Source organism: Lepidochelys olivacea (genome assembly GCF_965140295.1).
Source record: "Lepidochelys olivacea isolate rLepOli2 genome assembly, chromosome: 3".
Taxonomy (NCBI): Eukaryota; Metazoa; Chordata; order Testudines; family Cheloniidae; genus Lepidochelys; species Lepidochelys olivacea.
The window spans coordinates 18,291,512-18,315,206 of NC_140413.1; the positions used below are offsets into that span (position 1 = coordinate 18,291,512).

Here is a 23,695-nt window from a genome sequence, read left to right on the forward strand (position 1 = left end):
ACAAATTAGGCTGAGTATTCTGCTCCCTCCCACCTCCCCAATGCCTTCTCCAGCTTGTGTCATAGTCTGCTGTGGTCTCATTTCATATGGTGGAAAAACACCATATTGGGGTCAGATCCACCAGAACTATGTCTCCCTATCCCTTCACCCTCTGCCCCCACTCCAAAACGACACACCCCCTCTCCCCAGACAGGCAGCAGCCTGTGCTGCACATACCAGCCAAGTTGGAGCAAGAGAGCTCCCAGCTGCTGCCTGCCTTCCCCCGCCTCTTTGAGACCTGAGGGTACAAGATGGGCCCAGGGTGTACCTCCTCCTCCCTGGGTGTTATCAATAGGTGACTGTCTGCAGGCAGCTGTGTGCCATGCCAGGCCACATGCTGCCTAAGTGAGTGAGTACTGTAAGAGTCTGGATCCCAAGGAGCCTACCTGAATCTTCCCTTGCCTGTTGTTGCTCAGACGGACTACATTATTTGATGTGAGGGGAGATGCCTGTGTTACCGTCTCTCAGTCTCAGACCTGTCCCTCAAGCAAAAACTGACAGATGCACAATCAGGAAGCCTTGCTAACTGAACCCAAATCCATGCCAACAGGAAATGTGGCTATTTCTTTGCAAACATATTTTCAGAGGTTCTTTGTGACAAGCACAAAGCCATGGAGGAGTGACAGTCCTTCCACAGGACTTATTAATTCGCCACGACAGTTGGCAAGCAAAGTATGAGTACATTATAAGCATAACTCTTGTCATAGTGTCACAGCGCCGGTTGACTGATGGTTCATGTGGCTAATGGACTAGTGCCAAAAACATGGATATTATGATCTGCTTTAAAAAAAAATAAAGATGATGATTAATCGGGCCCTACCAAATTCATGATCCATTTTGATCAATTTCACAATCATAGGATTTTAAAAATCATAAATTTCATTATTTCAGATATGTAGTTGTAGGAGTTCTGACCCAAAAGGGGACTGGAAAGGTTGCAAGGTTATTATTGGGTTGGGGGGGGGGGGAAGGGTCCATGTTATTGCCACCCTTACTTCTGCGCTGCTGCCTTCAGAGCTGGGCCCTCGGCCAGCAGCCACTCTCCAGCTGCTCTGCTCTGAAGGATACAGCAGCGCAGAAGTAAGGGTGGCAATACCGTGACCCCCCTACAATAACCTTGTGACCCCCGTCTGGCACCCTTTTGGGTCAGGACCCCCAGTTTGAGAAACGCTGGTGAAATCTGTATAGTATAGTATACTGTATAGTATAGGGTAAAAGTACACAAAAGACCAGATTTCACGGGGCAGACCAGATTTCACAGTCCATGACATGGTTTTCATGGCCGTGAATTTGATAGAGCCCTAATGATTAAGGTAATGAATCCTAAGGAAACACACTGAAACGATTAACGGAGATGAGCACAGATCTCAAAATCCTGGATCAAAATAGAACTGAACTTTGGGGAATGTGGGTTGAGAATCTATCAGTTTCAGGTTTTTATACATCTATCGATGTGATGCTGCCTCACTGTGTTTCTTTTGGGAGGTTCAAAATATAGCAGCCGATCCAGATCTGAATTTTGTGGCTCTAGTTATAACCAGAAGTAGTACTGTATGCCTGGGTGATGGAATATCATCTTACACTTACATAGTGCCTTCCTTCCCAAAAAACTATAGGAACCACTTCAGATACTATTAAAACACAGTCACACAGGGCAATGGTTTAATGCAGCACGCACTGCAGAACAGCTTTGGGAGAAGTGAAAAAGTATTCCCTAGCTGATTGAACCTAGGAGATTTTAGGTAGGTAGAATATAATGAGCCAAACTGGGCCTTTAATGAAAAAAAAGCTATAGAGTATTTAATAAGTGGTCAGGGCTTTAGGTTTTATTTCTTGTTTGAAAGATATTACTTCCAGCAGCACAATGCCCCTTAGCACGACAGCAGGGCATTAGTTCCATATTGACTCAGAGGGGAAAAACACAATCTACCGAATCACCAGCTCTACTTGCAAGTCTAGGGCTATTTACATTCCAGCTGCTGCTTCTGACTCTTTCATGCTGTGGGTAGAACAAGTCCGATGCATGGACTTGCAAAGACTGGAGTTACCTGAATGGCTGTTGAGATGAGAAGAAACGAAGCTGTAAGCTTCAAGTACGGACCATGCTTCATTGTGAGTCTCAGTCCCTTAAAGAAAGGAATTGCTTTGTCTGAATTTAAGGCGTAAGGATCTACAAGGGGTGGAATACATAAAATAATGTCATATTTTCCAAACCTAAGTGGGAAAGAATCACTCTGAAACCCAGACGTATTTGAATTTAACTTACCGTCTCTCTCTTTTACTCCAATGAAAAGGATGAGAATGCCGAATAGATACACCCCTCCTATTACTCCCGCTGCAATCATGTAGAGTTCTCTCTTTAAAAGGAAAGAGACTTATTACAGATAAGGACAGTAAAAGCCTGATTGCACTGCTCTGGCTCAACAAAAGTAAATGGACCACTACATTGAGAAAAGACAAATTATAGATCCTAGATAGAAATAATTTTAATACCAGCCTGGGCAAGATTTACATACAAAACAATGGGGATTGTGCCATGTTAGGATATAAGCGTGCTATTCATTTGACCAGAGCAGGCTACCGTTTTACAAAGTGATATTTTCCAGGGGTCAGCACAAGCTACGACCATTATGGGGAACCCTGGCTCCCTCAAATTTTTCAGGTTAAGGTAAGGTGAGACCCAGGTGTGAGCGGACCTTGACAATATTTTTGGGAAAACAAAACCAGCCCTGCTTTTGACATCTCATAGTAAAAATAGCAGGCCCCAATCCCCAGTGCTGCTGAGCATCCACGTCTTCCAATTAAGTCAGCTATGGTCAGTGCTTAATTTGTAATGAAAGAGGTGCCGGGGCTCAAGCAAGTTTTCTACATTCATAACTGATGCAGCCACCCTGGAGGTGCTGGGGCTATGAACTGCCAAGCCTAGACGGGGCTCAGCCCGGGCAAGGCCTGGCACAAATTAAGCACTGGCTATGGTAGGCTAACTATTGCCTTGGCTTTTATACCTTGAAACCACATTTCTAACAGCACTGCTTATGGGCCAGGGCTAAGATTGTCAAAAGTGACTGATGATTTTGGATACCTCAGTGTCAGGGTGCCCAATGGAGAGAAAGGACAGTCCCGTGGTTAAGATGCTAGCCTAGGACTGGAGCAACCTGGCTTCAACTTCCTGCTCCACTACAGAGTTTCTGTGTGATCTGAGGCAAGTCACTTAGTCTCTCTTTGCCACAGTTCCACCTTACAGTAGGTTTGTCTAGGCTTTATTTCCCTAGTTTGTTTATGAGAAAGTCATGTGAGACAGTAACAAAAGCCTTCCTAACACTGCTTGAGAAATTTAGTAAAGTTTGATATAAGCATATTTACTTTGTATTTTCTGACATTATATAATGTTGACAATTTGTGTTTTAACCCTTACAGAGCTTCAACTTTTTGAATCTCATTGTCTACAGTCATTAAATAATTACTGTCTGACCCCTCCCAGCTGTCCCTCCCCCAATAATTTCTCGCAACCACAAACATTTAAATAGATTAAAATAGAAAAAATGCCGAAAACCCATAAACTGTGCAACTGTGAAAATTTAAATTGATAAAAGTAGAAAAAATGCTTAAAAAGTAAACATTGATATTAGCCATTGAAATTATCAAAAAATAAGAATAAAGTTCTGACAAGCCTATGAATATACTACAAATGGTAGGTTGCAAATCTAGGAACCATTTGGTCAAAAAAAAACTTTAACCAACAATGGCATCTTCTCAAAGAACAGGCCACCTCCTCCATGTCCAAGATAAAAGTTTGGTACAGACATGATCTTTACCTCAAAAAAACCAAACTTTGTTAGATATTTATGTTTTAGAAAGAGCCATGGTTGTACACATGAATGTAAGGCTATTCTTTATTCAGGATAAGTAGTTATGCTTAGGATGTGTTTTCAGAGCTGTAAACTAAGTCATAAAAGTGGGCTTTTTCCCCCCACATCTTTACAGAGAGAAAATCTTTAGTTTTAAACCCCACACAAAGAATTCTAGAAATATCCTAATCAAAACTGACTTCTTTTACAAAACTTTAACGTCTTCATTCTTTAAACTTCAAGGAGAACATTTATGGCTGGGAAATGTTTTACAGGAGATACTGGTTAATTCTGACTCATCTTTCCTCTTGATGGGGAAAACCCTTGTTGTCCTTCAACTGTTTAAGATGTTATATGCTTCCTTTGAGATGCGTATTCGCAAATGTTTTGTATCTAAAACTAGCTCTTCAAATAGCAACTTCCTGAGACTACTATTATGTGACTTGTAAGATGTTTTATGTACAAATACAGCAAGGTCATTTGAATGCTGTAACAGGTTAATATAAGAAACCATTTGAGTATAAAATATTGATATTCACTGGGGAATTAATCAGTTACCTGGCAAAGCTTAAACATCTTGCCAAACTCAAAAAAGACAAGAAAAACTTCTGCAAAGACTGTTAAGAAGAAAAGACTATACTTTATTTGATGATCATTTAAGTTTAAAGACTCTTTTGAATAATAATTTAAATTAAAAAAAGACTTTGAACAGCTGAAATAATTTTTGGACTGTGTTTTGACTTCTATGAAACAATTTCAAAACCTTGCTGGAACTAAAGAAATCGCTCAGAAAATGAACTGAATAAAAGAGAGTTAAAACTCTAAAGATGTTCTGAGAATTTCCTGCCACAAAGCCAAAAGTCAATACAACTATAAAGCTGAAGAATTACAGCTCTACTGCATGTGCATTAACAGACTGCATATTCATGAGATGAAGATGCTACCAAGGCAATCCCAATGAAAGCCAACAGCATCTGATATCTGAATCCAGCCAAGCCCTGAAAAGTGTGCTTCTTCCACCTTCAGTGAGATTTATGCAAAAAGCATAAATGCCTCGGAAGTGGGACATGCACTGTTCTCATGCTTGTTCTTACAAACTCTTATGTGCTATTATGCTCTTACATGGTTCTGCTTTCTTATGCACTCAGTTCAACCTGGCCACCTCATCTCTACAAGCAAGCACACAGCAGCAACCAGACAGCTAAGAAGAACAAAGAAGCAACAATACAGCAACCTTCCAGCTCAGCACTGCTTCTGCAGCACGATGACATCATTGAGACTTCAGCATTGTTGGTGAGATAGAGTCTGTAAGAGCATTGCCAAGGGATTAGAGTTGTTTCTTGTAATAATTTTAATGGACTTGAAATACTATTGTAATTTAAGGCATTAACAACTTCTATTAAAAACTAGATTGCTTTGACTGTGAACTCCAAAAGGAGACATGAGCTAATCTTGGTAAAAAGAGAAAAAATAGCAGGATTTACAGTAGAATCTCAGAGTTACGAACACCTCAGAAATGGAGATTGTTCGTAACTCTCAAAAGTTTGTAACGCTGAACAAAATGTTATGGTTATTCTTTCAAAAGTTTACAACTGAACATTGACTTAATACGGCTTTGACACTCTACTATCCAGAAGAAATATGCTGTTTTTAACCATCTTAATTTAAATGAAACAAGCACAGAAACAGTTTCCCTATCTTGTCAAATCTTTTTTTAGAATTTTCCTTTTTTTTTTTTAGTAGTTTACATTTAACACAGAACTGTACCGAATTTGCTTTTTTTTTTTTTTTGGTCTCTGCTGCTGCCTGACTGTGTACTTCTAATTCCAAATGAGGTGTGTGGTTGACCAGTCAGTTTGTAACTCTGGTGTTTGTATCTCTGAGGTTCTATTGTACTTTGAATTTAAGATTCTTGAACATTTATTAATGTTCCTGTCTCAAAACTGCTCCTTAAATGGCTTCCTTTTAAGTAACTAGGTTAAATGCTTTCTTCGCCTTTGCCCATGTTTAAATTGGTTAGGTTATCCATGACAAACCAAACAGGATTCACTGTTCCTTAAATGAAATTCCTTAGCCCATCTATAAATTGTTTTAGTTATTTATGATACACTGAGACAGGCCTCCCTACTGATTTTGGGAAAATGTACTTCGGTCTTAATTCTCCTGGAGAAGTGTGTTCCCACTGGGGGGAACTAACCAATCCAATGATACTCAGTCTGAAGTTTGTGAGTCGCAAGTGGCTCCTTAATGTGTCTCCTGCGGCTCTTTGCAGCACGTGATACTAAAACATTGTGTGATTTAATTATGAACCAATCTAAGTTATTAACCAATGAGGATGCTTTTACCATGTTATTAACCAATTGTAATTGATAAAATAATAATACTGAGCCAGCCATTTTGCTGTGAGAATGAAACAATGAATTCATACTACCGTGGCTCTTTGGAGCAATATTGATCACTAATTTGGCTCTCGAAGCTCTGAGGTCTGAGTAAAAAGAAAAGGAGTACTTGTGTATCACTGGTCTACTCTCTGTTGAGAGCTCCTCACAGAAACACAGACAGAAGAGATTGTATCTGTAGTAGCAATTGCTTACTGCTTGTGTTCTGTTTTGTTTTTTGTTATTATATTATTAAAGCAAGGGGGGAAAGTCATAGCTAATTACTGTGGTTATTTTGTTTGTCTGTCATCATGCTGTCCCCTACAGCACAGTCAGAAGAAGTTCATGTGACTAAAACAGTGGGGTCACATCCCTGAAATGGAGACAATTAAGATTTGGCCCCAACTACTTCTTGTCCTCCACATTATCATTTTTTTGTAATTTTGAAGATAAAATCACTTGGAGCTCAACACTTTGCAAAACAGCCCTTTCTACTCACAATATCCCCTAGCCCCAACAATGCTAGGATTTTCACACACAAACATTCCCACATGACCTCATGTCTGGTTCTTTTCTTTAATGCTGTTTAGGGGATTTGGAAGACAGGGGTTACTCAACAGCACTAATGAAAGCAGGCACCGCAAGGCAAAAGGCTGCCACTGCACTTTAACCCTGCCCTGCCACGCCTCCAGCCAGTCCTCTCTTGAAAACATCTTGTGCAGAGACTTGTCAATTTGTATGGCAATTTTGTGATGTGAGCAAATTCATCTGTTCATAGATTCCAAGGCCAGAAGGGACCATTGTGATCATAGAATCATAGAATCATAGAATATCAGGGTTGGAAGGGACCCCAGAAGGTCATCTAGTCCAACCCCCTGCTCAAAGCAGGACCAATTCCCAGTTAAATAATCCCAGCCAGGGCTTTGTCAAGCCTGACCTTAAAAACCTCCAAGGAAGGAGATTCTACCACCTCCCTAGGTAACGCATTCCAGTGTTTCACTACCCTCTTAGTGAAAAAGTTTTTCCTAATATCCAATCTAAACCTCCCCCACTGCAACTTGAGACCATTACTCCTCGTTCTGTCATCTGCTACCATTGAGAACAGTCTAGAGCCATCCTCTTTGGAACCCCCTTTCAGGTAGTTGAAAGCAGCTATCAAATCCCCCCTCATTCTTCTCTTCTGCAGGCTAAACAATCCCAGCTCCCTCAGCCTCTCCTCATAACTCATGTGTTCCAGTCCCCTAATCATTTTTGTTGCCCTTCGCTGGACTCTCTCCAATTTATCCACATCCTTCTTGAAGTGTGGGGCCCAAAACTGGACACAGTACTCCAGATGAGGCCTCACCAATGTCGAATAGAGGGGAACGATCACGTCCCTCGATCTGCTCGCTATGCCCCTACTTATACATCCCAAAATGCCATTGGCCTTCTTGGCAACAAGGGCACACTGCTGACTCATATCCAGCTTCTCGTCCACTGTCACCCCTAGGTCCTTTTCCGCAGAACTGCTGCCTAGCCATTCGGTCCCTAGTCTGTAGCTGTGCATTGGGTTCTTCCGTCCTAAGTGCAGGACCCTGCACTTATCCTTACTGAACCTCATCAGATTCCTTTTGGCCCAATCTTCCAATTGATCTAGGTCCTTCTGTATCCTATCCCTCCCCTCCAGCGTATCTACCACTCCTCCCAGTTTAGTATCATCCGCAAATTTGCTGAGAGTGCAATCCACACCATCCTCCAGATCATTTATGAAGATATTGAATAAAACCGGCCCCAGGACCGACCCTTGGGGCACTCCACTTGATACCGGCTGCCAACTAGACATGGAGCCATTGATCACTACCCGTTGAGCCCGACAATCTAGCCAGCTTTCTACCCACCTTATAGTGCATTCATCCAGCCTATACTTCCTTAACTTGGTGACAAGAATACTATGGGAGACCGTGTCAAAAGCTTTGCTAAAGTCAAGAAACAATACATCCACTGCTTTCCCTTCATCCACAGAACCAGTAATCTCATCATAAAAGGCGATTAGATTAGTCAGGCATGACCTTCCCTTGGTGAATCCATGCTGGCTGTTCCTGATCACTTTCCTCTCATGCAAGTGCTTCAGGATTGATTCTTTGAGGACCTGCTCCATGATTTTTCCAGGGACTGAGGTGAGGCTGACTGGCCTGTAGTTCCCAGGATCTTCCTTCTTCCCTTTTTTAAAGATTGGCACTACATTAGCCTTTTTCCAGTCATCCGGGACTTCCCCGGTTCGCCACGAGTTTTCAAAGATAATGGCCAGTGGCTCTGCAATCACAGCCGCCAATTCCTTCAGCACTCTCGGATGCAACTCGTCCGGCCCCATGGACTTGTGCACGTCCAGCTTTTCTAAATAGTCCCTAACCGCCTCTATCTCCACAGAGGGCTGGCCATCTCTTCCGCATTTTGTGATGCCCAGCGCAGCAGTCTGAGAGCTGACCTTGTTAGTGAAAACAGAGGCAAAAAAAGCATTGAGTACATTAGCTTTTTCCACATCCTCTGTCACTAGGTTGCCTCCCTCATTCAGTAAGGGGCCCACACATTCCTTGGCTTTCTTCTTGTTGCCAACATACCTGAAGAAACCCTTCTTGTTACTCTTGACATCTCTGGCTAGCTGCAGCTCCAGGTGCGATTTGGCCCTCCTGATAACATTCCTACATGCCCGAGCAATATTTTTATACTCTTCCCTGGTCATATGTCCAACCTTCCACTTCTTGTAAGCTTCTTTTTTATGTTTAAGATCCGCTAGGATTTCACCATTAAGCCAAGCTGGTCGCCTGCCATATTTACTATTCTTTCGACTCATCGGGATGGTTTGTCCCTGTAACCTCAACAGGGATTCCTTGAAATACAGCCAGCTCTCCTGGACTCCTTTCCCCTTCAAGTTAGTCCCCCAGGGGATCCTGGCCATCTGTTCCCTGAGGGATAATTCCTACAGTGTATGTTTTAGAAAAAAATCCAATCTCGATTTAATAATTGAATAGGTGAATCACTGCACCTCTTGGGAAGTTGTTCCAATGGTTAAGTACCCTCACAGTCAAAAATTTACACCTTATATCCAGTCTGAATTTGTCTAGCTATTTGATAGTGTTAAACCTTTCTCTGGCAGACTGAAGAGCACATTATTAAATATTTATTCTGCATGTGGATACTTATAGACTGTAATCAAGTCACTCAACCTTCTCTTTGTTAAGCTAAGTAGATTGAGCTCCTTGATTTTATCACTATAAGGCAGGTTTTCTAATCCTTTAATGGTTCTCGTGGCTCTTCTCTGAACCCTCTTCAATTTATCAACATCCTTCTTTAATTGTGGGAATCAGAACTGGGCACAATATTCCAGCATTCGTTGCACCAATACCAAATATGTAGGTAAAATAACCTCTCTACTCCTACTTGAGATTCCCCTGTTTATCCAATCCAGGATCGCACTAGCTCTTTTGGCCACAGCATCACATTGGGAGCTCATGTTCAGCTGATTGATCCACCATGACCCCCAAATCTTTTTCAGAATCACTTTTTCAGAGTCATTAAGGGGCTAGGATGAAATGCCCACTAGGGGTTACACTGAAAGCTGGGACAATGTTTTGTGTCTTGTTAAAGCCCACACCAGAAAAGACACTTAATTTGCTATTAGAACCGCCCTATTCCAACTGCTTAGCAGCAATGAAAAAAGATACACAGGTAGCCTGATTCTCCTCTCACTTGCACGATCTTATGCCAGTGTAATGCCATTGACTTCACTGAAGCAACTTCTGATTTACACAGGTGCAACTGAGATCAAAATCAGGTCAAGGACTTCTCCCTTGGAGGGAGCCAGTCACAACTGACAGATAAATGGACAGATCAGATCAATGTAAATAGTAACAGTCATAGAGCAGGTACAGCAAGTAGCAGTAGTAACTGTGTCACAACCTTACAAGCAAGCTGTTTCACTAATAACTCAAGACGTGAGAAAAACCCAGTGCTCAAGACTAATGGTCCAATCCAAAACCTATCAAACATAATGGGAGACTTTCAGCTGACTTCAGTGGGCTTTAGATCAGGCCTTAGGCATTGTCATAAATATAAAGGGAAGGGTAAACCCCTTTGAAATCCCTCCAGGCCAGGGGAAAGCTCCTCTCACCTGTAAAGGGTTAAGAAGCTAAAGGTAACCTCGCTGGCACCTGACCAAAATGACCAATGAGGAGACAAGATACTTTCAAAAGCTGGGAGGAGGGAGAGAAACAAAGGGTCTGTGTCTGTCTGTATGCTGGGTCTTTGCCAGGGATAGACCAGGAATGGAGTCTTAGAACTTTTAGTAAGTAATCTAGCTAGGTATGTGTTAGATTATGATTTCTTTAAATGGCTGAGAAAAGAACTGTGCTGAATAGAATAACTATTTCTGTCTGTGTATCTTTTTTGTAACTTAAGGTTTTGCCTAGAGGGGTTCTCTATGTTTTGAATCTAATTACCCTGTAAGGTATCTACCATCCTGATTTTACAGAGGTGATTTCTTTACTTCTATTTACTTCTATTTTTTATTAAAAGTCTTCTTGTAAAACACTGAATGCTTTTTCATTGTTCTCAGCTCCAAGGGTTTGGGTCTGTGGTCACCTATGCAAATTGGTGAGGCTTTTTATCCAACATTTCCCAGGAAATGCACCGGGGGGGTGCAAGTGTTGGGAGGATTGTTCATTGTTCTTAAGATCCAAGGGTCTGGGTCTGTAGTCACCTAGGCAAATTGGTGAGGCTTTTTACCAAACCTTGTCCAGGAAGTGGGGTGCAAGGTTTTGGGAAGTATTTTGGGGGGAAAGACGTGTCCAAACAGCTCTTCCCCAGTAACCAGTATTAGTTTGGTGGTGGTAGTGGCCAATCCAAGGACAACGGGTGTAATATTTTGTACCTTGGTGAAGTTTTGACCTAAGCTGGTAAAGATAAGCTTAGGAGGTTTTTCATGCAGGTCCCCACATCTGTACCCTAGAGTTCAGAGTGGGGGAGGAACCTTGACAGGCATTAACTGCCTCTTCTTCCCCCTCAGTTACAAATGGCCTCCATTTCTCCACAAATGGGGAACTGAAACAGAGAATGATTAAGTGACTTGTCCAAGGTTACAGAGAAACTCTACAGCCTAGCTCCACTGGGTCCCACTCCGTGCCTTAGCCACAAAGCCCCCCTTCCACTGGATTCATGCTAAAACCCCCTCCATATTCATAGCTCTTGTACACTGGCAAGGATAAACATTCAAAGCAGCACACAGGATTCTAGACATATGCCTCTCATTAACTTTCTGGATGGGGTCCATGAAATTAACCCCCAGTTGCTGCTTTGCAAAATGTACCCTGTCCAGCTGGGCTAAAAGCTGCAACTGTTAGAATAATTATTTTTTGCTAATTAGTAGGGCTGTCAAGCAATTAAAAAAATGTATCGCGATTAATCGCACTGTTAAACAATAACAGAATACCACTTATTTAAATATTTTTTGATGTTTTCTACATTTTCAAAAATATTGATTTCAGTTACAACACAGAATACAAAGTGTACAGTGCTCACTTTATATTTATTTTTATTACAAACATTTGCACTGTAAAAAAAGAAACTTCAATTCACCTCATTGAAGTACTGTAGTGCAATCTTTATCATGAACGTTGAACTCACAAATGTAGAATTTGTAAAAAAGAGTAACTGCATGTAACCATAAAACAATGTAAAACTTTAGAGCCTGCAAGTCCACTCAGTCCTACTTCTTGTTCAGCCAATCGCTCAGACAAATAAGCATTCAGTGTTGGGGGAGGACAGGGGAGGGGGGAAGTAAGCAATGATTTGTGCTGGAGGAGGGTGAGGGAGGTGTCTTGTTGCTGCTTCTGGAAGGGTGGTTTCTGGTACTGGGCTCACCTCCATTTACTGAGCTAGGTGGGCTCCCTTCAGCTGACTGAGTCCTTGTTTGCAAGGGAGGGTGGATTTTACCTCAGGGACTCATCGTACTGCAGGGGAGGAGAGGCTGGTGCAGGGAGGCTGAGCTCACCAGGCCCACATTCTCTATGGCAGTGTTTCCCAAACTTGGGACGCCACTGGTTCAGGGAAAGCCCCGGGCAGGACCGGCTGGTTTGTTTACCTGCCGCGTCCGCAGGTTCAGCCGATCGCGGCTCCCACTGGCCGTGGTTCGTTGTGCCTGGCCAATGGGGGCTACGGGAAGCGGCGGCCGGTATGTCCCTTGGCCCGCGCCACTTCCCGCAGCCCCCATTGGCCAGGCACAGCGAACCACGGCCAATGGGTGTCGCGATTGGCCGAACCTGCGGATGTGGCAGGTAAGCAAACCGGCCCGGCCCGCCAGGGGCTTTCCCTGCACAAGCGGTGTCCCAAGTGTGGGAAACACTGCTCTATGGGGTACCCCCAGACTGAGCGGCGAGCTAGGGGCAATGGGGCATGACCCAGGGGGTTGGTCCCGGGAATGGGGGGCCGGCCAGGAACAATAGGGCCTGGCTAGGGTGATGATACATCCCGTTTTGGCCAGGACAGGCCCCTTTTTCAGCTCTGCCCGGGCCGTTCCCACTTCTTTGCCAAAACTGGGCATTTGTCCCAGCTGCAAGGCAGAGCAGAGAGAGGCAGCTGCTGCCTGGGGTAAGCTGAAGGCAGCCCTGCCCGCCCGCCGGAAATGGAGAAATTTGCCGCTGGCAGGCAGTGCTGGCTTCAGAGCTGACTCCTGGGTGGTGCAGAGCCCTGGGGGGAAATCAGCCTCAGCTGGGGGAGGCACAGCGCTTGGGGGAGGGATCAGCCCCCAGCTGCAGGTGGCACAGGACTCAGGGGGAAATTGAGCCCCAGCCATGGGCACTGCGGAGCTATGGGGGCGGATTTAGCCCCAGAGGCGGGTGGCATGGGGCTCGGAGCTGGGGGGGTCAGCATCAGCCCTAGGTGGTCCGGGGCTTGGGGTCAGCCCCATGGGGCTCAGGAGTGGGGGTCAGCCCTAGTCCCAGCTGTGGGCGGCATACAGGTGGGGCAGGGGAGACCCCACTGTGGGCAATGGGGAGCTTGGGGGGTGAGCCTCAGATGCGGGAGCATGGGGTGGGGGGAGTTAGTCCCAGCCCCGGGAGGTATGGAGAGGGTGGCTCAGGTGAGCCCTGCCAGGTCGGGGGAGGGGGCGCAGGCAGCTCGGGTGAGCACCTGTTTGTCCTGTTTTTAGTTTAAGAAATATAGTCACCCTGGGGCGGGGTGTGTGTGTGTCAAGATCTCTACTTCTCCGCGGCCGGGATGAGAACCACGTCTTTCTGTAGCTTCTTCTCTTCCCGCCCTCCGAAGGCAGCTTGCATTATTGCTCCTGACTGGACATAGGTTCTCTACGACAGCTGATGCAGCCCTCCTACCCAGAGGGTCTGCGATTAACGCATGTTAAAAAAATTAATGCGTTAAGTGTGCTGTGCATTAATCGCATGCGTTAACGGCAGCTAATTGACAGCCCTACTAATTAGGCTTCTATTTTAAACAGCAAGCCAGTCTTTAGGGGAGAGAAAAGGTGGCCATAGACCTCCTCAGCAGCCATATGTCTCAGCATCTTCAGCAAAGCTCCTCGGCATAATTTCGTTGTCCTACCAAGAAGCAATTAAAAAGACAACAGACAGGAGGGCTTGTTCAAAATGAGGTGTCTATCTTGGTTCTGATGTCACCAACCTTAAGCATGTCAGCCTCGTGTATATCCCCGCAGGATGATGTGCTGTAACACCACTGAAACCTCCCCTAGGGGTTAGTGTCCCCGTACCGCGTGCACTTACTCCATGAGACTGGAGGCCCAAAGACCCAGCAAGGTTGGAAGCGTTGCTTAGAGAGCTGGAAGAGTCAGCAGCGTTTATGGTGAGATTCACGGTGCAGTGATCAGAGGCATGGGCGCTTGCCACAATCTGTCCGTGGAGCGCAGCTCCCATCAAGGTTCCAAGCACTTCCACGGTCATTCCTATAACGGGAAGCAGGAACATGTGTTAGGAAGTGAGCTTGTTTCACCCGCTGTTACTGAGCCTCGCCGTTTCTCTCACTAAAGAGCAAACTGACTGAGGCAAGTGATGTTCCTTTCACATAGGGAACATTCACAAATGGCAACAACAAAACCAGCAGAACTTGAACTTCAGTTACAACTGGTCAGCATCCCTTGATGGAGTTGAAATTCCACCTCCGACCACCTCTATATTACTATAGAACATATGTAAGATCTATATGGCTGGGGCTAAAGTATGTAGGGGACCACAGTTAAAATATAGCTTAAATGCTGAGAGGCATTTTCTGAGCACTGGACTGGGAGCCAGAACACCTGTGTTCTAATCCTGGGTCTGATAGTGACTTTAGCAAGTCACCTACCCTCTCTGTACCCAGTTTTTCTAACTGTAAATGGGATGGATACTTACCTACCTCACAGTCACCCTGTCAATCTCAGTTGATGTTTGTGAAGAACATGAAGCCCGTATGCTCTAAGTTTTAATATCTAAAGTGACTGAGGGCCAGACTTTTAGAACTGCGTGCATGTGACTGTGCTAACTGCACATGTGTGTTGGGCCTCTTTGTGTTTTGTTTTGTGGTTTTTAATCGGAGCAACTTCTACTGGTGACGACAGCAGCTGATGCCATCACAAAATTGAATACCACCCCCTCTATCAGCCCAAAAGCTCCAGGGTATCTAAATACTCTCCTTCTGTCTGTGTAGGAAATGACCTATGTGAATTAACTGACTTGTTCTCCTGTCTTGGGACAGGAGTTACTTCCGCCACTGAGACAAGTATCTTAAGAGCAGCATCATTTTAAGGATCTAGAGAATGATAGGTCCATTACATCTCAGCATTATAGCATTAAGTGAAAAGCCTCCAGAGAGATGAAGCCAATCAGTTCTGTTATTTTATAATGCCATGTTTGCCTAGTTCATTGTTTCTCAAACTGTGATCCATGGACCATCACTGACTCTAAGTGATGCATAATCAATATAGCTATAGCATCCTCTTTCCCCCTTAACTGGGTTGCTTAGCCATTACTGACTTAAAGTCTGCTATGCTGAGCACAAATCCGAAATTCAGGTTTCTCATTATTGAATCTCATCAAACTGGATTCAGTTTCCAAACATGCACGACTTAAAGAGATAGTTTCTGATTTGTGTAAAGAGCATTTTTGTTTCAAATGTGTGTTATAAGTACTCTTGTTTGGGCTTAGATGAAAGATGGTGCAGAGCCATTACTTAAGAGAGACAGAGAGGCTTTCTGTTTTGAGCTTTCATTCTTCTCAGTGTGGGACTTTCCAACAACTGCTGCTATCTTCTCAAAGAGAGAGGACCATGGAATGGAGGATGTGATCTTATGGGTCACCTGACGTGTTTTCTTGGTTCAGGTTAAGTCACCAACCCCAAATTTCACTCCCAACTCGACTGGCTGACCAAAAATGCTGGCTAGCCCAGATCCAAACATGAGTCTGACCTAAAATATTTGGCTGTAACCCAATCTAAGATTTCAATTGGATATGCCATGGACAGCTTCAAAAATCACTGAGCATCTGGTGCAATGGGTAACTACAGATGAGTCACCGCATTGTATCATAATGCCACCTCTTCATTTGTAACCTCTAAAGTGAAGGAGTGCTGTACCTAATGCTTGCATACGATAAGAAGAAAGCCATCATAAGATGCCATAGAAATTCCCCTGCAAACGCATTTTCTTTTCTAAGACATGTTGGGCTGAAAATGTGGCATATTTCAAAGTTGTAGGTTTCAGAGTAGCAGCCATGTTAGTCTGTATTCACAAAAAGAAAAGGAGGACTTGTGGCACCTTAGAGACTAACCAATTTATTTCAGCTTAAGCTTTCGTGAGCTACAGCTCACTTCATCGGATGCATTCAGTGGAAAATACAGTGGGGAGATTTATATACACACAGAACATGAAAAAATGGGTGTTATCATACACACTGTAAGGAAAGTGATCACTTAAGATGAGCTATTACCAGCAGGGTGGGGGAGGGGAGAAAACCTTTTGTAGTGATAATCAAGGTGGGCCATTTCCAGCAGCTAACAAGAAATTGGTTAGCCTCTAAGGTGCCACAAGTACTCCTTTTCTTTTTTCGAAGTTGTATATTCTCTTAAATTTTAATGGTTAATTTCTAGCTTAGCCAAGAAAATAGCACTTTCAAAGCTGTTTTAAGGTGGGTTCTACTTCTTAAATTTAAGCAGAACTTGCCTTAAAATAACTTTGAAAGTATCTACCTTTGTCATGCATTTGAATAGTGGGCAGCAGTATAGAACTGACATGGTTAAGGAGTTCTACTTCTCCCAGTAGAGGGCAGTGGTACCTCTGTTTCTCAGGTTATGGCTACAATAGAGAGCTCTCCTGCCTGCTTAATTACTCCAGCCCCCACGAATGAGCAGCAGTAGCTATGGCAGCAGGAGAAGCTCTCCCACCAACATATCACTACCCACACCAGCGCTTAAGTCGGCATAAATTATGTTGCTCAGAAGGGTGGCTAATTCACACGCCTGAGTGACATAATTTATGTCAACTTAAGCTGTAGTGTAGCCATAGCCTCAATGTTATTAAAAAAACACACTAGCATATATTACATTGCATTTTTTTCTTTAACAGATTCCTTTAGCTGATGGTCTAGAAGCTAGAAACAAAAACAGTGATCTTTGAATTGTGCAGAGGAGCAAGAGGAGAATGTTTCTGAGAAGATACCAGCAGAACAGTGGGGTGGGAGGAGGTATTGTTTCATATTCTCTGTGTGTATATAAAGTCTGCTGCAGTTTCCACGGTATGCATCCGATGAAGTGAGCTGTAGCTCACGAAAGCTCATGCTCAAATAAATTGGTTAGTCTCTAAGGTGCCACAAGTACTCCTTTTCTTTTTGCGAATACAGACTAACACGGCTGTTACTCTGAAACTTGTAAAAAGAGACCATTTCCCTTGTCAACGACAGCACTGCAAGAAATCTCAGTGCCAAAGAAATATTAAAAAAAAAACCCACACACAAGTCAGGAAATTCAAAGTTATTATTCATGCCACCGCCATAACTTGGCTGCACTGCATAACTGGACATATAAGACTCAATCATAAACAATAAGATAACTATGTCTGTACATGCTGCCCTTCAGGAGTTCAAAGATATTCATGTACAGTACCTGCGAGGTAAGTATTATGCTAAATTTGCAGATGGGAATTGAGGCATACTGTTTAAGTGACTTTCCCAAAGTTTATTCCCTTTTCTCCCACAGTCTGTCTGTATGAACAGAACTCTGATCTCCCAATTCCCAATCCTGCCGTTTAATTACTAGACCATGCTTCCTGTTGAAATACTAGATAACATGAAATATCACATATGTACCACACCTCAGGGAAGAGTTATGGATTCTGTGGGTACCACAATTCTGAAATTTCAGATTTGTGTCTGTTCAAAATCTTGGCCATACCATTCTGCATACACAGTTTTGTTTTACACTTAGCCTAGCCAGTATGTTGAGGATTAGATTGACAAATGGAGGAAGAAAGCCTCTTGTGAGCAAGAAAACAAGCACAACCAGGGGAAAATTAAAATAAAATAAAAAAAAACAAAAGCAATCCCCCCGAAAAAATCTGCTAAGTAATTCCTTGCACACTAAGGGAATATTGAAGGGCAAGTCAAGACGTAGTTTTTCATGTAGTGCTTGAGTAATTTGGCCCAAGGAAAATAGCAGGCCTTTCTCTTCACTTTCACTGCCCTTGGCCGAGATATCTAGGAATGGACTGTTTTACTCACGTATAAGGGGGAGAGACCCGGGGGGTGGGGGGAGGAATGACAACTTTCAAGTTGATGTGAAGAGGAGGAAGAATTAACTGTGCCCTTATTTGTTCTTTATGAGTTTGAAAGGGGAGGGTTAAGGCTTTTTTTCCCTTTAGTTTCAAAACAAAAGGAACAGCGAGTCTTGTATGGTTTTCCTGGAGAACTTTTTGGAAGACAAGAGGTCTATACTTGGTCCTGCCTCAGCAAGGGGCTGGACTAGATGACATCTCAAGTTCCCTTCCAGCCCTACATTTATATGATTCTATGATCAACTGACTGTTTTAACAGAGGTCTTTCTTTCAAAATATTTGATAGGTGTTACAGTTGAATGAGTGTAACCAAAACAAGATAGATAATTTTTAGACAGTCACTTTCATTCTTGGTCACATTTAATTTTCTTGGTTCTATGATGTCAAGTCTACCAGCCGTCCTGTCACCCAGAAAGTCTTCTATGAAAAACGGATTAGACAAGACCTGAATTTCTACTATAAAATATCCAAAGGCAAAAAGAAAAAAAGAGAGACTTTCAGGCCTTATTTAAGTATCATTGTAAAAATAATCAACACCCATTTTTCCCCTCTGCAGATCACCTATAATTAGCAACCATTACTCATACAGTAACAACTGGCTTTAGAAATCCAGAAAACACTATAGATAAGAGTAGTTTCTTGCAGCTAACTTATGCCTTGAGAAGAAAGTCTGTGGCTAATCCGATAGGCTAATAGTTGCAAAACATGCAGGAAGATGGAAATATTTACAAGGCACATTAAAAAAAAAATCCTATGATGCCCCATTTTTCCATCAGAGCCTAATAGTTCTTAGTCTAGAAACCCAATATTAGGCCACACAAATGTCAGGAGACTTCTTCTAATAAAAGGGATTTTAACCAAACTAAGACATTCAATTTAAAACAGGAAGCCCATGTCAAACTCACGGTATGCTGTTGCTGAATCTCTCTCCTTCTGGTCTGGGCTGAGAAACATGGTGAGAGCAGAATACGGTACTTGGAATAACTACACAAAGAAAGAATACCACATAGGAAAGCATTACAGGGTAGTGTACTCAGTTCCTCTGATAGCCTGGAACAATGTGTAATTGGGCACAGGAATTTGCTCCCTTACCCAGACTATAAGAGCTCTGGAGCAGGAACCGTCTTTTTTTTTCTGTGTTTATCCAGCATCTAGCACAATCGGGTCCTGGTCCATGACTGGGGCTCCTAGGTGCTATGGTCACATAAATAATAAATAACTTACCCAGTACACCATGCCTCCGCTTTGTGCCCCTTCAACGTCCTCCTTAAAAACCACTCTGCTTTCAGGATGCCAAAAACCCTTAGGGATTGTCTTCAGTAGGAAAAAAGCCGTGTTCTTAACTTAATTAACATGACGTAAAATCCTAGTGAACACAAAGAACGCACCTTTTTTCCTGGTGAAGACACTGCCTAAGGCTATGTCTTCATGGCCAAGAAAGTCTTTTTGTTTGTTTTACAGCAAGATAAATACTGCGTGTTAGTTATCCCAAGAAAAATCCTACTGGCCAAAAGGCTCACTAGTTTTTTCTGTGATGTAGCTAGGTTAGGTCAGCACTATAACCACACCACTCATGGCTGGCCTCTCGCAGCTACACTGTGGTAAATGCTACAGAGTTTTGTTACCACTAGCATTTCCTAGTAGGAGAGTATTAGTTATCTTGCTGTAAAACACAGATCTTTTTGGCAGTAAAGATATAGGGTAAATTCTCACCTCGAAGTTTTAAACTAAAACAAAAATCACTTCCAAAATTTTGAAACAACACATAAGCTAAGTATTCCAGCTCTAGCATTTATTCTTGTCCCTAGCCATCCTATTCTCTGTTGCCTATTTAGATGGCAAACCCTTCCAGACAGTGACCTCGCCTATATATTTATCGGAAGCACCTAATAAGCTTCCAATGCTATGTAAATAAATACACACCACTACCCCTCTTTATAAGGTAAGTAAGTAATAATATTCCTATTTTATTAAAGGGAAAACAGAGGCACAGAGATTAAACCAGTTGCCCAGATTCACAGAGCTGGTCTTCGGCAAAGCTGGAAAGACAAACCAGACCTCTTGACTCCCAATCTTATGCTTTAAACCAACAGGACTATCCTTTATCCCTTTATGTGATAAAATAGGAGAGAACACGTCTGGGAAGCACATATGGTACCCTGCTCATGCAAAGTGCATACTTGCCTCTGTTACATGTGGCAAATGTTGATGTTTTCTTACTGAGCTGTAACTAAAACCTTCTTTCTGACTAGCCCTGATGCCTTACGTTCAGTACAAAGACAGGTTTCAGAGTAGCAGCCGTGTTTGTCTGTATCCGCAAAAAGAAAAGGAGTACTTGTGGCACCTTAGAGACTAACCAATTTGTTTGAGCATAAGCTTTTGTTAGCTACAGCTCAACTCCTCGGATCCAATTAATTGAGCTGTAGCTCACAAAAGCTTACGCTCAAACAAATTGGTCAGTCTCTAAGGTGCCACAAGTACTCCTTTTCTTTTTGTTCAGTACAAACAGGCTTTAAAGCTGAAATCACGAATAGCATTTTACAAGGGCGGAGTAGATCTTTTCCTTCAAAAGACAGGGAATAAAATTCTTCCTCATCTAAACTCACTGTGGGTTTCTTAATGACAATCTATTATCATAGAAAATAACAAGGAATTGAGCAAATACCCCAAACAAAAACTGAAATATAGCAGACCCTTAAACTTCAAATGATCTGCATGAGTGACAAAAGTCCAAGTCACTAAGGAGTTCAAGTATTTTGGTGGCCTGCAGCCACACTACTTTAAACTGTGATGTAGATGAGATTTAATCAGCTAAGCCCAGTCAGGCCAGGTTGATATTTGGACAGAGAGCTCTCAGCTAGTGCTTTTCCAGCTTTTTAAATCTGCAGATTACTTTGTAACAGAGATTCACATACACACATGCCCACTCCTGTGCATGTCTCCTCTCACAACCTAGTTTTGTTTTGCACGTCACCTGGACTCAGCTTACCACAGACCGAGAGACTCTGCTCTAGGAAAGCCCACGTGCTGTAGAAAGTGGTATTGATGGAATGCCACAGGTGCAACTCCTCTGAGGGCTTGTCTACACAAGTTACTGTGCTGAAAGCCCAGGGTGTGAATCCACAGCGCACCTGCTTTCCATACAGTAATGGCACTGCTACAACACAGTGAAAGTCCTGGAGCATGGCTTAGTTGTGAATGTACTACTCCAGGACTTTCCCTGGGCTGCAGCAGCATCCATGTGCTGCTCTGAAGATCCGCACCCTGGCTTGCAGTGCAGTAACTTGCTGTGTAGACAAGCTCTGAATCAGCAGCATGCCAGCAGGTTGTTAGGTGCATGAACTTTTGAAGCTACAATATTTTGTATGAGATGTAAACTCAAGCATCCCTAACAGATCCGACAGCACTTGTTACAAGAGGAGAGCCGTTAAGTCCAATGTGCTGGCAAAAATCCATGTGCTGGAAAACTACATTGGGCCTACCTGACTTCCCCTGAAAATCAAGCTGTATGTGATTCTTCACTTTCTGTCCTAAACTGCTGCACAGATTTGCTCTGTGCTGCTAAACAGATACCATGTTTCACCTTAATAGTGGCTGCAATTCAGTGATGGGTGAAGTGAACCCCATATGTGTATAGCATGCAGGGGTAGTCAATTATTTTTTGTCAAGGTCCAAATTTCTTGGTCAAGGTACAGTAAAGCTCCAGACTCCAGAGAAAATAATTAAAAAAATAAGGATAATTAGGGCTTAAATTCTGACAGAGTAATTCCTGGAGCCCCCCAACATGCTTTAGAAACTCCAGGTGGGTTGAAATATACAGCTTCAGCTGAATTTAAGTCCTGGCGATAATGATAACGATAACTAAATAAGAAGATTTTGGGGTCCGTTCAAAAGTGTCTGGTGGTCCAGATTTGGCCCGCAGTCCACTTATTGATTACCCCTGGTGTGCAGTCTGTCAGAAAAGTGCTTTGGAATCCACTGACATGAAAGATGCTACATAAATTACATATTGCCACTAGCCTGGTGTAAGGTCCCTTCATGTTAAAATCAACGTGGAGAAGTCAAGCCTCTCCATCCAGGGATATCCAAGAAAGACTATTAGAAACTACTTCACAACTGAGGGCCTGATTGTCCATTGCCTTCTAAAAGCAATAAGTGACTTAGATACCTAAATCTCATTTTCAAAAATAGCTTCAGCACTTAGAACTCTAAGTCTCACTGAAAGTCAAAGTGCAAACTGGGTGCAAAAAACCCCCAACACACTAAATCAGAAGGCACATAAAGCAAAGCCAGAAAATGAAAGCATTTTATTGCTGAGAATGTTGTAAATCTAGATCTACTTACTGTAGTCAATGCTTGGAAAAGACAATAGAAAGTCAGGTACCACATAACTCTTCCTGCTACAAAAGGAGGCAAGTACCACATGAAGAAATAGGACACAATCATGAAGGGCGTACATCCCAACATCCTACAATGAAGGACATGTTCATATCACGTTTATTAGAAAGCATCTTGATGGGTTGACAAAAAAAGAAATTAATTTTCCCAGCAGTAACTTAATTTTGTGTAGTCTTTCAAAATGCTTTAGATTCACTATTTGATACAGCTTATATATAATACCATTCAGTCCATTAAAGCATAATCAGCACCATTCAATATATAACAATATTAAATAATACTGCCCCAAAATGCACCCCAGAGTTAAATAATGTAGTTAGTTAAAGGAAAAGAGCAAAGGTTAGTTATAATTAATGATATATTTACAATTAACATGAAAAAAAACCCTGCATCTGCTATTATGATATAACCACAAGGTCAATGCTACCCCGCAACCTTTACTGAAAAGCACCAATGAGAACCAAGACACATGGCCACATCTTATAACATGCTTCACCAACAGCCAGACAAGCCTCTTTATTATCAAGGGTCTTTTTTCCCCCCGTTGGCACCTCCAACTCTCCTCTCAGCTTAGCCTTTTCACTGCTGACCTGACGTTTCAGCGTAATAGACTCCTTTTCACTTGTTTGGAGACAGTATAAAAGGTGAGGGGCAGCCATGTATCACATTGTAGCACTGCCTAGGATCTATGTTTGTCCATCCCTGTGAAATACAATTATAGGGACAAGCCTGCTCCCATTTAAGTCAGTGGAAAAACTCTCAGTGACTCCAATAGCAGCAGGTTCAGCCCCCTAATGAGTAAGGATGGTTTTAAAAAAAATATCATGGAAACTTGAATTCAAGGTATAGCCACTAGGCAGCAATATGCCAAGTTAATATAAGGCTATCAGACAAACAACACTATTTTCAAATTTCATTGTATCAAATGCAATTCATTCCCCACAGCATGACTGGCAGCAGCAGCAGTGTTCTCCAGTATTCTTGCAAAGCAGACATTAAACAATGTAATTAGATGACCAAGGTCACAATAAAAATTCAAACAAAAGAGAAAACAGATTAATCCCTTCACAACAGGCCTATTCTCACAGTTTTCTCCTATTGACATTGGGGTCAGCTGCTTATTTTGCAATGGTGTATTGAAAAAGTGGACTACAAAAGAATAATGTAGGTAAATAGTTCAGCAAAACAATGGCTCTTCCACACTGCTGTATGGGATGAAAGGCAACACTGGG

At 42.7% G+C, this 23,695-nt stretch overlaps 1 protein-coding gene across 1 annotated transcript in view; it reads right to left on the bottom strand.

The window, feature by feature from the left end:
- The window catches only part of MFSD2B (MFSD2 lysolipid transporter B, sphingolipid), a gene marked incomplete at its 5' end in the record, with an annotated part of 65,376 nt that overhangs the window by 28,119 nt on the left and 13,562 nt on the right, over nucleotides 1–23,695 (bottom strand). Inside the window, 5 exons of the mRNA XM_084624503.1 lie at nucleotides 2,088–2,209; nucleotides 2,306–2,396; nucleotides 14,032–14,210; nucleotides 18,971–19,049; nucleotides 22,410–22,533. Of these exons, the coding sequence (XP_084480629.1) occupies nucleotides 2,088–2,209; nucleotides 2,306–2,396; nucleotides 14,032–14,210; nucleotides 18,971–19,049; nucleotides 22,410–22,533 (595 nt within the window). The remainder of the gene's footprint in view (nucleotides 1–2,087; nucleotides 2,210–2,305; nucleotides 2,397–14,031; nucleotides 14,211–18,970; nucleotides 19,050–22,409; nucleotides 22,534–23,695) is intronic.